At 36.6% G+C, this 12,501-nt stretch overlaps 2 protein-coding genes across 2 annotated transcripts; both read right to left on the bottom strand.

Annotated features, from left to right (window-relative positions):
• Window positions 1-4,443: 4,443 nt before the first annotated feature.
• LOC121463854 (olfactory receptor 4C15-like) lies at window positions 4,444-6,315 on the bottom strand. Its single transcript, XM_041676378.1, has 3 exons — window positions 6,266-6,315; window positions 5,316-5,408; window positions 4,444-5,158 (listed from the first exon to the last, which is right to left on the bottom strand). Exons 1-3 carry the CDS (start codon window positions 6,313-6,315, stop codon window positions 4,444-4,446), a joined length of 858 nt encoding a protein of 285 aa, XP_041532312.1.
• A 182-nt stretch (window positions 6,316-6,497) lies between these two features.
• On the bottom strand, window positions 6,498-7,421 carry LOC121463849 (olfactory receptor 4C45-like). Its single transcript, XM_041676364.1, has one exon. It carries the CDS (start codon window positions 7,416-7,418, stop codon window positions 6,498-6,500), a length of 921 nt encoding a protein of 306 aa, XP_041532298.1. The 5' UTR covers window positions 7,419-7,421.
• Between the last annotated feature and the right edge of the window lie 5,080 nt (window positions 7,422-12,501).

Raw genomic sequence — 12,501 nt, 5'->3', positions numbered from 1 at the left:
ATGCTGTAGTAAACTAGTTAATACAACTTTCATATGACCGAGGCAGGAATTGATGTATGTAGTTAAAATTCAAGTTGCTGTTCATCTTTTAGTGCTTAGGGCAAGGTGCTTTCTTTTAACTGCATAGCTGGAGCTGGGGCTGGAGCTTGATGGCCTCAGTGGTGCACTTGACTAGCATGTGCAGCTGTTTTTGGCTCTACCAGCGCTCCTCTCCAATAAATTTATTTGTAAATTTAACAATGGAACTGATGGGTCATGTTAAGTTTAATGAAGACTCAGTTTTTCATTTTTAAAATTTTTCCTTGTAATTTTCAGTACTATTTTGAAGTCATTGTAATTATGAAACATGTGCATAATAAAATTACTTTTATCAAGGTAAAAAAAAGCACAGGATCACATTTCTTCAGTCATCCATTTTCTTTTGCATTGTAATCTTCTCAGGAGATATTAAAGCATTTTCACCAGAACACAAGCAATTTAAAACAAATAGGTAAGCAGATAACAAAATGTACTAAATACTCAGCTATTATTATACAAAAGAGACATATGTGAAAGTTGAAAAAAATGTTTGGGTTATTATTCATACCTAAAACTGGAAAGTATTAAAATATCAGTAAACCACAATGAAATATATAGTAATTAAAACAGTTTACTAATATATTTATGTAGTCAATCTACATATCATGGATTAATGTTACAATTTTGACATAAGAAAAACAGTAAATGTTACAGCTTCTTTTTATATTTTTTGGAGACATGGTTATATGCAGTACTGACTAGTCTTGAACTTGCTATGAAGGTAAGGACATTAATGTCCTGATCTTCCTGGCTATTCTTCCAAAGTGCTAGGATTATAGGTATGTACCACTTTGCCTGGTTTAGGTGATTGTGATGGCTACTTTTTATGTCAACTTGATACAAGCCAAAGATTTCTGAGAAGAGGGAACCTCAATTGAGAAAATGCCTCCATAAGATTGGGCTGTAGGCAAGCCTTTAGGGCAGTTTTAAAATTAGTGATTGATGTGAGAGGGCCAATACCATTGAAGGTAGTGCTACTTCTTGGCTAATGGTGTTAGGTTCTATAAGAAAGCAGGGTGAGCAAGCTATTAGAAGCAAGTAAGTAGACAGCACTCCTTCATGGCCTATGTATCAGGTCCTGCTTCAAGATTTTTGCCCTGTTTGAGTTCCTGCTCTGAAATCCTTCAATGAACAGTGAAGTTTTGTTGTAAGGCAAAATAAACCTTTTCCTTCCCAAGTTGTTTGTGGTCATGGTGTTTCATCACAGCAATAGTAAACCTAAGATAGAAGCGATGGAGATTAAGCCCAGGGCTTTATGCACACCAAGCAAGCACTCTACCAATTGAGCTACAGCCCCAGTCCAATAGCTTTTAAATATATGGGATACTCCAAAGGGTGCAGTCAATAGAAGAGGGTAGAAAGGCACCTCTGAGTTTTGATAATACTCTAAATTTAATCTTCATGTTGACTCAATGAATGTATTTGCATACATTAGTAAATAATTATAAGCTGTATACTTACAGTTAATATACTTTTAGAGAGCAGGCTCCTCCTGGGACAGATGAGATAAAGTTGGGAAATGGTTGCTTGGCAAACCAAGGATAGATGAAAGCAAACTTTCTCTGCCCATTTCTCAAATGTTCTGTGAGAATCTGTACCCTGGATAAGGAAGTGGCCTTTGAGCTCAGTTCTTCACACTCTACCAGTTACAAAGGAGGGCTTTGTTTCTGTATACTTTTGCCTTGTTTCTATGTACTTTTTATTTTTATTACTGTTATTAATTGAGGTATTGTTTCTTATGATCATGTACGTGAGTAAAGGGGGATTTCAGAGTTGAGGTAATGCTTTTTAGTCTGTATAAAAAGCCATACAAAAATCGAGCTTGTTATGCAGTTGTTGACAACCTACCTGCACCCTCTGTGTCCTGATTTGCACAAGACCCTTACCCAAGAACCCCAACACACTAGACGTTGACAAATGGCACCTGAAGAGGGACCCTGAAGAGGAAAAGTTAGGAAGGGTCAGAAAACATTAACCAAGTAAGTAATCTTTATTACAAGGTAATGGAACAAGCTAAATCTTCTCCGTATCTTGCTATGCAAAAACACTTAGTAAAAACTCATAGTGATTCTGTTTCTTTTTCTGATTTAGAAATGTGTGTTGAAGTAATTAAGGAATATAATCCTTGGTTTCCAGAAGAAGGCACCTTAGATATAGATACTTGGCAAAGAATTAAAACTAATGTTGAAAAAACTGTGAGACAGTGTGAGAAAATACCTGTTCATTTATGGTCTATATGGTCTATGATTTTTACTGTTTTCAGAGCTATGATGGAAGAGCGGTTAGTGACAGATCTGGGAAAGGAGGTTACTCCACCCATAAAAAATTTGGACATGAATCAAAAAACTAAAGAACCAAGAAAGCTCAATCAAAACAACTAGTTTGGATTTGCAATCCGTTTTGGAGAAACTTAATGGACTAGAAAAGCAAATGAAAAAAACTGGCCACTGAGTCGAAACAGAAAGTAGTGCCTGCTTCACAAGTTATGACCATGTCTAAAAAAATCTAAAAAATCTATTGGATTTGGCTTCTTTGTCAAGGGGATCAGGAGTTCCATAGCCCTCCATCTCTTTCTAAAATTGCTCAGGTAGAATTAAAATTAGTTGACGAACATATTAAAAATGATTTTTTGAGTAGAGTACAACCTAACATTCCTATTAAATTATTAATATTGGATACTTTTCAATATCCTACAGGTATTTTAGCTCAAGATATTTTTCCCCTTGAGTGGGTTTACACAAAGCATACATTTTCTAAAGCAATAACAACTTATGAAGAAATGTTAGCCTATATAATTCAAGAAGGGAGACGATGTCTTACTTTGACAGGTCTAGATTGTTCTGCTATAATTTTTTCCATTACCAAAAGAAAAAGCTGAATATATGTGTCAGCTTTCAGAAGCTTTACAAGTTTCTTTAGTTTCTTTTACTGGAAACTTTGAATATCATAACCCCAAAAGCAAATTGTGGGACTATTTACAAAAACAAGAATTTGTAATTCATGATATTGTATCTGTCAATCCTTTACCTGATGTATTAACTATTTTCTGATGGTTCCAAAACTGAAAGTGCTTATGGGACAGAATCTAAGTACTGGGTAGAATTTACAGATTATTGTTCTGTACAAGAAAATGAATTGTATGCTGTTATTAAAGCCCTTCAAGATTTTCCTCAAGATCTAAATATTCAGCTTATCTTGTAGGAGTTGTACAAAATATTCCCCTATTCTTATCAACAGGGTGAGCTCTCCATCATTGCCCTGGGCCATTTAACAGGGAGTAATGGGTGTTTCTGATTTTCCTGTTTTCATGCCCTTAGAGATGATTCGCCCACATCTATACCACCAGGACTAGCACAACTATGTTGTCCATGCAAGGAGCAGGGGCTGCTCTCCAAAGTGCTACAGCTAGTGAGGGTCAGGGACAGGTCTCCAGTTCATGATCTCACCAGGATGGGTAGGGATGTTAGAAAGACATGGGAGAAGATAAGAGAATGGAAATAATAATAAGAATATACTGTCTGAAAAAGTCACTTTTCAACAACAACAGAAAAAGACAAGATAAATACAGTACAGGGACAAATAAGCTCAGAGATAAATAGAGATCAAGATCTGCTACAACATCTCTGTGTTTCTAAGTTCTGGAGTCTCAGGGTGTCATTTAGAAACTCGTTTTTTCTTCAAATAATTTCAAATGCACATTTATTTTGCCAGCAATTTTTAACAAAACAGTGTTAACAACAGCCATTCAAATAGTTAAATGTTCTCAAATATTTGATTAAATAAATGAGAGGATACAATTAAACTGGCTTTAGTTTTTATAAAACAATGTTGATTAGTATTTTAAGAGTGATGGTATGAACTCTGAAACATGAATTCTCACTCCCACTATTGATGTCCGCTGTATCTAAAGATGCCATCACTTTACAAGGAGTCTAGAATATAGTATTAGCCCAAGAAAGTATTGATTTCTTTATTTTTTTTGATTGAGGTTTCAAGGTTACTTCTTTATGTTGGTGTGTATGAGGTATGTGCATGTGAGTGTTATAAAACATGGGAGTATATGTGAAAGATAAATAGTATATATGACTATTAACATTGATACAGAGCCAAAAACAGTCAGTTGCTATGATAATCTATTGTATTCTACTACATTTTCTTAAAACAAATCTCCATTGAACCTTGAAATCACTGTTCCTCAGATAAATCCATAATGAAGCAAAACTCTGGGATCACAAATTTCCTGTGCACCAATACTAAATTAAAAATGTGCTTCCCTGTTAGTAATAGCATGAAGGTTTCTGGGAAGTAATCTCAAATCATCATGTTGCCATTGTAGGGGTCCTTACCCAATGAAAGTGGAATATTTTAAAATTTATCAGAAACCACTGTAAATGTCTTCCACATTTTTCTGATGGCATTCATCATTTCCTTGTTTCTGAAAGTATAAACCATAGGATTGAGCAATGGTGTCAAAACATTGACAAATACAAGTATATTTTTCTCAAAGGACAATGCAGATGTAGGTCTTGCATATATTAATATACACGGGACAAAGAACAAAAACACAACTGTAATATGGGATCCACAGGTGCAGAGAGCTTTATATAGACCTTCAGAACTGTGGGCTCTCAGAGAAAACAATATAACACCATAGGAGACAAGCAATAATGAGAAGAATATAATACAAATAGCCCCACTGTTGACAAACACCAAAAGGACAAAAATGTGTGTGTCAGTGCAGGCAAGCTTCAGTAATGGGAACAAGTCACACATGTAGTGGTCAATAATATTGGTTCCACATAAAGGCAGCTGCAATGTGAATATAATTTGTATGATAGAATGCAAAAAGTCTCCTGCCCCAGATACCAACACTAAAACAGCACAGAGCCTTTGGTCATAATGGAAGAATAGAGGCTTGCAAATGGCCACATAGCGGTCATAGGCCATGGCTGCCAAGACAATTACTTCTGCCCCTGTGAAGAAGTGTACTGTAAACAGTTGTGTCATGCAACATTCAAAAGAGATGGTCTTCCTTTCATAAAAACAATCTATAATTATCTTGGGTGTAACAGTAGAAGAAGTACGTGTGCCGGGTGGTGGTTGTGCACGCCTTTAATCCCAGCACTTGGGAGGCAGAGGCAGGCGGATCTCTGTGAGTTCGAGGCCAGCCTGGTCTACAAGAGCTAGTGCCAGGACAGGCTCCAAAGCTACAGAGAAACCCTGTCTCAAAAAAAAAAAAGAGTACATGCATCCAGGAAAGCCAGAAAAAGTACATGGGGGAACGTAGTAGTGAATGGTTGTAGATGATATGAATTATCCATAGTCCAATTCTGGTGCAGAGTATAATTGACTATGTCAATTTAAATTACTTATGGAAAAGAAAACTACATAAAATGTCACTAGATATTCCTGTATAAACACAGAAAATCACTGGCCTTCTTTAATCAATGTTTGACCTTATTGGACCCAGGAGATTCTTAACAACCTTCTTGGCTTCATTTTTGAGAATAAAGATTAAAAGATTCAACAGAGTTGTCACTAGTATGAAAAACAAACTCACAACTTTGTCAATGGGAAAGGAGGTCTTGCAAACAAATATGAGCAAAGTATAAAGAATAAGACAACAACAGAGACATGATAAACACAGGTAGAGAGGGTTTTGTGATGCCCTTCAAAACTATAATTTTTCAAAAAATGAATAAGGAATGAAGATTGACCACAGAAGAAGCAATAAGCATACAAAAAGTGAGTAAACACAGTGACCCACTATAAGCAGCAATCAGTGGCCCAAGAAAGTTTCAGGGCAGGCCAATTCCAGAAGTGGCATAAAATCACATAAAGTGATCAATAATATTTGGGCCAAAAAATAGTAACTGATCCAGGAATAAAATCTGTATTTATCCATGGATGATGTGATATAAGGGAAACAGCCAAGCACAGAAAGCCAAATGCTGGAAGTTCTCACTCAAATACAAAAGCCATAAAGTTTTATCCCATTAGAGTTGAGAGTAGAATAGTGCTCATAGATACTAGGAGAACAGAAAACAAAGGAATATTGTAAGGTTGGATAACAGAAACCAAAATACATGTATATCAGAGGAGGACATACTAAACACTGGGCTGAACATGGTTCACAACAATTTATTATATGTTTTATAAAGAACTAGAGAGGAGTTTAAAGGTTTACAGCACAAAGAAGCCGTGGTCATCAAATGGGATAGAAATGTTTATCACCATAATTTCACATATTTATTATCTACATGGATTGTCACATTGAACTCCATTCAGAGATATAATTACTATTCAATGAAAATTTGGTGCAGATAGGATATAATTCACTGTCATCATTTTAATCATTTAAGAAGAACAAGTGTCCATAAAACAGACCTAGATATTTTTATACACACAAATCCCCAGGTTTATGCATCACCAGCTTTGCACATTTGACCCCAGAGCTTCTTCATAACCTTTTTGAACTCCTCATTTCTGAGGGTATAGATTAATGGGTTCAACATAGGTGTCACCAGGGTACAAAATACAGTCACGGCTTTGTCAGTGGGGAAGGAAGTCATAGGCCTTAGGTACAGGTATGAACAAGGTACAAAGAATAAGACAACGACAGTTACGTGAGAAGCACAGGTAGACAGGGCCTTGCGACGACCTTCTGAACTGTGATTCCTCAGGGAGTGAAGGATGGCTATATATGAAGCAACCAACATAGAGAAAATGAGCAAACAGAGTGACCCACTGTTGGCAGCAATCAGGGGCCCAAGAGTGTGAGTGTCAGTGCAGGCCAACTCGAGGAGTGGTATTAAATCACACATAAAGTGGTCAATGATATTTGGGCCACAGAATGGTAATTGGGCCATAAATAAAATCTGTATTCCTCCATGGATGAATCCCAGGATTACAGCAGCCCTCACCAGGAATATACACACAGGTCGGCTCATGATGGTTATGTAATGCAAAGGCTTACAAATGGCTACATAGCGATCATAAGCCATGGCAATCAGCAAGATGATTTCAGCTGCAGCAAAAAAATGCTCAGCAAAAAGCTGAGTCATGCAGCCATTGAAGGATATGCTGCTCCTCTCAGAGATCAAGTCATAGATCATTTTGGGTGCTATGGAAGAAGAGTAGAAACCATCTATGATGGACAAGTAGGACAGAAAAAAGTACATGGGAGTAGCCAGGGCCGGGCTGATGAAGATGGTGACTGAGATGAGCGTGTTACCTGCCAGTGTAATCACATAGATTACTAAGCACACAATAAATAAGAGTTTCTGCAGATCTGGGTCTTGAGTCAAGCCCAGGAGGATGAATTCTGTGACATTGTTCATCCTTTCTTTGGTTTAGTACAGGCTGTGGCCATATGGTCATCTGAAAAAAACATAGTGCCCCATTAATGTTATTGTAAAACTAAACTGAAATACTTTGTTATCTCATTGTTGTAACTGCTGAAATAGAAAAGCTACATTTCCTTTTACACTTAATATCACTTTGCAGGCAATTTTGAAGATGGGAGTAGGTTAGCTTACTACTAATACTTTATTATAACACCACAACCAAACAAAATCTTATTATGCTTGCTGACTGAAGGTTAGGTGTCAACCTTAAAAAAAAATAACCCTAGGAATAATCTCAAACTTGACTTTCTTCACTGTTTTTTTTTGTGAGAAAATATGAATCTCAACTTATTTGAAACTACATTTGCACATGAATGTGAATGTTCAAATCTAGGAACATACTGTGCATGAAATTTATTGGGACACTAAAGAACAAAAGCCTCACTGGATGATTCCTCTGTACTATATGAGGTACAGGAACCAGGGACAGACAGAACTGCAGGGAGAGTTACTTTCTGGATGACAAACGAACATCTTTTTACAGCTCACTGAGTATAATTAATTCTAGAACAGCAGCTTTTCTGCCTGACTTCCAACGTCCCTTCTTTCATGATCCCACTCTTTGTACATGTAAAGGCTCCAAAGTCCTTCTGTGTCCTCACAGTATTCCATAAATTTTTCCCAGATGTTGAACTATTTCCTCATTTAGGATTATGTTCAGGGTTATGTAAAATTCTGCTGGGCACTCACTGTTTGCAATAGAGTTACATGAGGTGAGCATGTCTAGGAGAGGGCTGTCTAAGAAAATATATTTTCTGTTTTTGGTATACATCCAATCAAATCAGTGAATTTAAAGTTTTCATTGATAACTGGTGGAAATGTTGATGTTATCCAAAAATGTTTTCTTTTAATTTCTACACATGTGGACTTTCACTAGCATGACAGTGTTTCTACAAAAGAGGAGAGGATTTATTCTTTCTCTTCCCTTTTCTGCCTCTTTCCACAACACCCGCCAAAAAGCAAGCGACATAATTTCCTTCCCATAACATCTACATTCTGGATGGAGAGGTCAGCATCAAGGCCCCTCAGTTACAATATGAGTGAGGAAAAAACATTCGGTTTTCAGAGAAGCTTAGTCTCTGAGTGGTTCCCTTTTATTCATTGGACGTGTATATGGGGACTATGTTGTTAATCATTCTCAATGTATTTCAAGTTCTAACTTCAAACTATCAGTGTGGAAAATGGAAAAGGTGAAAAGTTCTCAAGATGTTACGAACAAGACTTTAGAATCAGAGTATTTTAATGGCGTTACTGAACATAGTAATTTAAAGGTGACTTCAACCATTCTCAATATCACCTATTTGATTATTCCTACAGATTACTTAATGTTACTGTGTTTTATGTTTTCATTTTCATAGCAAAATATTTATATTTTGAATCCACAATAAGATTACAAGTTCCACTTCAGTAAGAATAAATTGTTCAAATCAAGTGAATCACCTTAAAGTATGTAAAGAAACGATGCAGTGTAGTTTAATAGAGAGATGTCCTTGTTTGAAGTTTAGTACAGTTATTGTTTCTTCTCCTTTGCAGCACAATTTCCCACAGACTCTGTGAACTGACATCTCTCTAGACAGTTCTCCAGTGTGCATATTTTCATTCATTTTTATTACCATTGTCACAATTGACTCTGAAACAAGCTATTCCTGAGATATATTTATAGACATATGTGTTTCTATAATATGTAAATATACTTCAAGTTAAAAGTACTTGAAATAGGGCCAAATATTTTAAAGCAGAAGGCATTTGTGTATTGCACTATAAAATGTGTAAGTGCATAGCATAGCTAGAAAGGATCTGGTTTCCTTTACCACCATGGGCGCCTGCTTTGCTTCTTAGTAGCCTTTGAACATTGTGTAGAGAGAATTTCTTTCAATCCTAACTCAAGTTTTCCTGTAACTTACCTTTGTATAAACTCACTGAGAACAAGCAGTGTTTCTTAAACAAATCTTGTTATCACATCTCTAATCATTGGCTCACAAAACCTGTGGAATTCCTTCTTCCTTGATTCTAAACAACTGTTTAAATAGACTTCCAGATACAATATAGGATCTGATAATGTTTTGGCCTCTCAAGTACCCAGAGGACTGATAATTGTTTCTGTTGAAATACTTGCCAAGACAGAGTCAAGGTCATCTGCACACTCTCTCTTGGTGCCTACAAACTTCATTAGCAGTGACTTATTTTAGGAACGCACTTGGATGGGTGTTAAATTGGTATGTATATTGAAGTTTAAGATAAGACCTGAGTGCTATACTTTTGAAAGCTACTTTATTAAAATTTTGTAAATTTCTCTTGCTAATTATAGCTTCATTGATGCTGGCCTAGTATATGGAGTAGTTTTAATTATAGTTTATAATTCAGAGGGTGGACTTACCACAAAAAAAAAATAATGTGATTAGGTTAAAGGATTATGTTACTTAAAGATTGAAATGACAGTACCCAGGAATTAGGGATTTTGATATTTTCATTAATGGCCCATTTAGTCAACAAGATAAAACAGGACACTTAGCTACCAGACAGGAATTTTTTAAAAGTCAAAGACACCGTTTTTCATCATTATGATTGCCTACCTCACATGGTGTCCTGTGTAACTGAGAAGCATGAAAATTTTATCTCCACTACAAAAAGAAAGGATACTGATTCTTAAAGTTAGGTGCCATATTCTCAATAAGTAGAAATTGAGAAAGTCACACATCCAAGGATTTATGTATGAATATATGAACAGAGTTATGGAAGAGAATAACTCTATAAAAAAGGTTCCAGTAGCTCCAGAGGTGGTGTCAAACTCACTGAACCATCACATGTAATCATATTTCTGTTGATGTTATCAGTCTTTGAATTTAAACAAGAGCAATATGCTTCTGAATTCAAAGACCAATGAAGCAAAACAAATCTTCCAACTGTATTGTTAAAAGTCAACTTTTGGTGCCTTTGTTTACCACCAATCTTATTCATGGTCCTCTCTATATTTAACAAATTCAATTACAAAGTTTAGTTTGGTGCCATTAAGCATATTCACATTATTATAAACCATTTTCGTCATCAATATCTCTGAAATTGTTGAGACTGTGATAGACTATGGGAATTTTTGATGATGGACTAAACACATTTTGCATTATGATATTGTTACAAGCTTATAGGAGCCAGGGAGTAGAATGTGGTAGTTTGACTGTAACTGGCCCCATAATCTCACAATGAGTGGTACTATTAGGTAGTATGACCTTATTGAAGTAGGTATGGTCTTGGTGGAGGGAATATGTCACTGTGGAAGCAGCTTTGAGACTGCATATAAGATCAAGATACCACCCAGTGTCTGAGCCCACTTCCTGTTGCCTTCTGATCAAGATGTGGTCAGCACCATGGCTGCCTACACTCTGCCTTGGTCCTGTGATGGTGGAGAACTGCCTAAGCTTGGGTGTCCTGAAACTGGATCTCTAGACCATGCTGGCTTCAAACTCAGAGATCCACAAGCCTCTGCCTTCTGAGTGTTGGGATAAAAGGTGATCACCACCACACCCAGTACTAATCTTTTCTTTAGTTCCTTTTTGCAAGTTGGAAAAATAGCTGGTTGGGATCTTGTTCTGAGGTCACCACTCCCTTTATTCTATTTCTTAATCTGTTTATTTCCTTGAACACAATACTTAGCTCCATTCAACTTCCTGGTACTCTTTCTCCTCAAAATTTATATTTTGGAATTTACCATGCTCAGCTTTCTCCTTTTCTTTATAAATCTTTGTTAGAGTTACCACTAATAACCACTCTACATAGTTTATACTAGGCTGTTTTGAGATTTCTGCTGCCAGTGGAATTAATTCAAAACTCTTCACAATTGCAATAGTTACTTGTTAGTATACTCTGGTCTTAATATCTATAATTTTAAAACACTGAAATTAGCAAATGTTAAAGAATATCTGTTTACACTGTAAAGACATATCTTTACCAAGATCCCTTCTTTCTAGTCGGTTTAATAAAGAGCTGAATGGTCAGTAGTTATGGAGGAAGAGGTTAGGCAGAACTTTTGGTGACAGAGAGATCTCTGGAAAGAAGAAAGGTGGGCTCTTGAGTCAGACACAGAGAGGAGGCAGGAGGTGCACAATACAAGACAGGTAAGCCATGTGGCAGGGCATAGATTTTTTTTTTTGGGGGGGGGGGGATTTTTCGAGACAGGGTTTCTCCGCAACTTTTGGTTCCTGTCCTGGAACTAGCTCTTGTAGACCAGGCTGGCCTCGAACTCACAGAGATCCGCCTGCCTCTGCCTCCCGAGTACTGGGAATAAAGGTATGCGCCACCCCCGCCCGGCTCAGGGCATAGATTTCAAAATATGGGTTAAGTTATAAGAGCTACGTTAAAGGATAAACTTTCATAATTAATAATAAGTCTCCGAGTCACTATATGCTGGCTGGAGGTCCAAAGACAACCCTATAAGAAAGTTTGTTAAATATGGCTTCCAAAATGGTTTCATGTTAAAAAGAAATCTTCCAAACACACAAACACAGAGCCAGACACAGATTCCTAATCCTGCAGTCTCTCAGGTAGTACAGTGATACAGTTCTAGGCTACTGCCTGTGGGCCTGAGCCAGCCAACATCATGTATAGAGTCAAGTGGCCGATTTATGGCTTAACTCACATGGTCAGAGAAGGCTGCAGGTATGTAGTACAGAGGTCCAAATCTTTACTTAATCTAATTTAAACATATACAATAAAAAATGGATATGGACAGTCATTGTCAAATATAAATAGTTTAGTACTAATAAATTCTTTAAAGAGAGAGAAAGTAATATAAAAATTAAACCACACAAAGATGGGAAATATACAGGACATCTTTCTGAAGAAAAATTCAAATAGCACAGGAAATAATCCCAAGGATTGACTAATGCAATTGTAAATTGCAAAAAACGTTCCACAAAGCAAGATAAACTATGAGCACAGTGAAGAGAGAGCTTACAGCAAACTGTGGATCAGAGGACTAATATGTAGAATATATAAAAATGCAGAATTGAAAAGTTACCTAATC

The sequence above is a fragment of the Microtus oregoni genome, unplaced genomic scaffold (genome assembly GCF_018167655.1).
Source record: "Microtus oregoni isolate MIOR12 unplaced genomic scaffold, Mior012 000001F_ref0000356, whole genome shotgun sequence".
Taxonomy (NCBI): Eukaryota; Metazoa; Chordata; class Mammalia; order Rodentia; family Cricetidae; genus Microtus; species Microtus oregoni.
Note: the sequence above shows the minus strand (reverse complement) of the source record. Positions and strands in the feature narration are given on the sequence as shown.

Coding starts and splice junctions, on each gene's coding strand:
- LOC121463854 (XM_041676378.1), bottom strand. CDS start 6,315: ATGGTGATAAACATTTCTATCCCATTTGATGACCACGGCTTCTTTGTG. Junction 5,409..6,265: donor GACCACGGCTTCTTTGTGCT/GTAAACCTTTAA, acceptor ACTCTGCACCAG/AATTGGACTATGGATAATTC. Junction 5,159..5,315: donor TCCTGGATGCATGTACTCTT/TTTTTTTTTTGA, acceptor CGGCACACGTAC/TTCTTCTACTGTTACACCCA.
- LOC121463849 (XM_041676364.1), bottom strand. CDS start 7,418: ATGAACAATGTCACAGAATTCATCCTCCTGGGCTTGACTCAAGACCCA.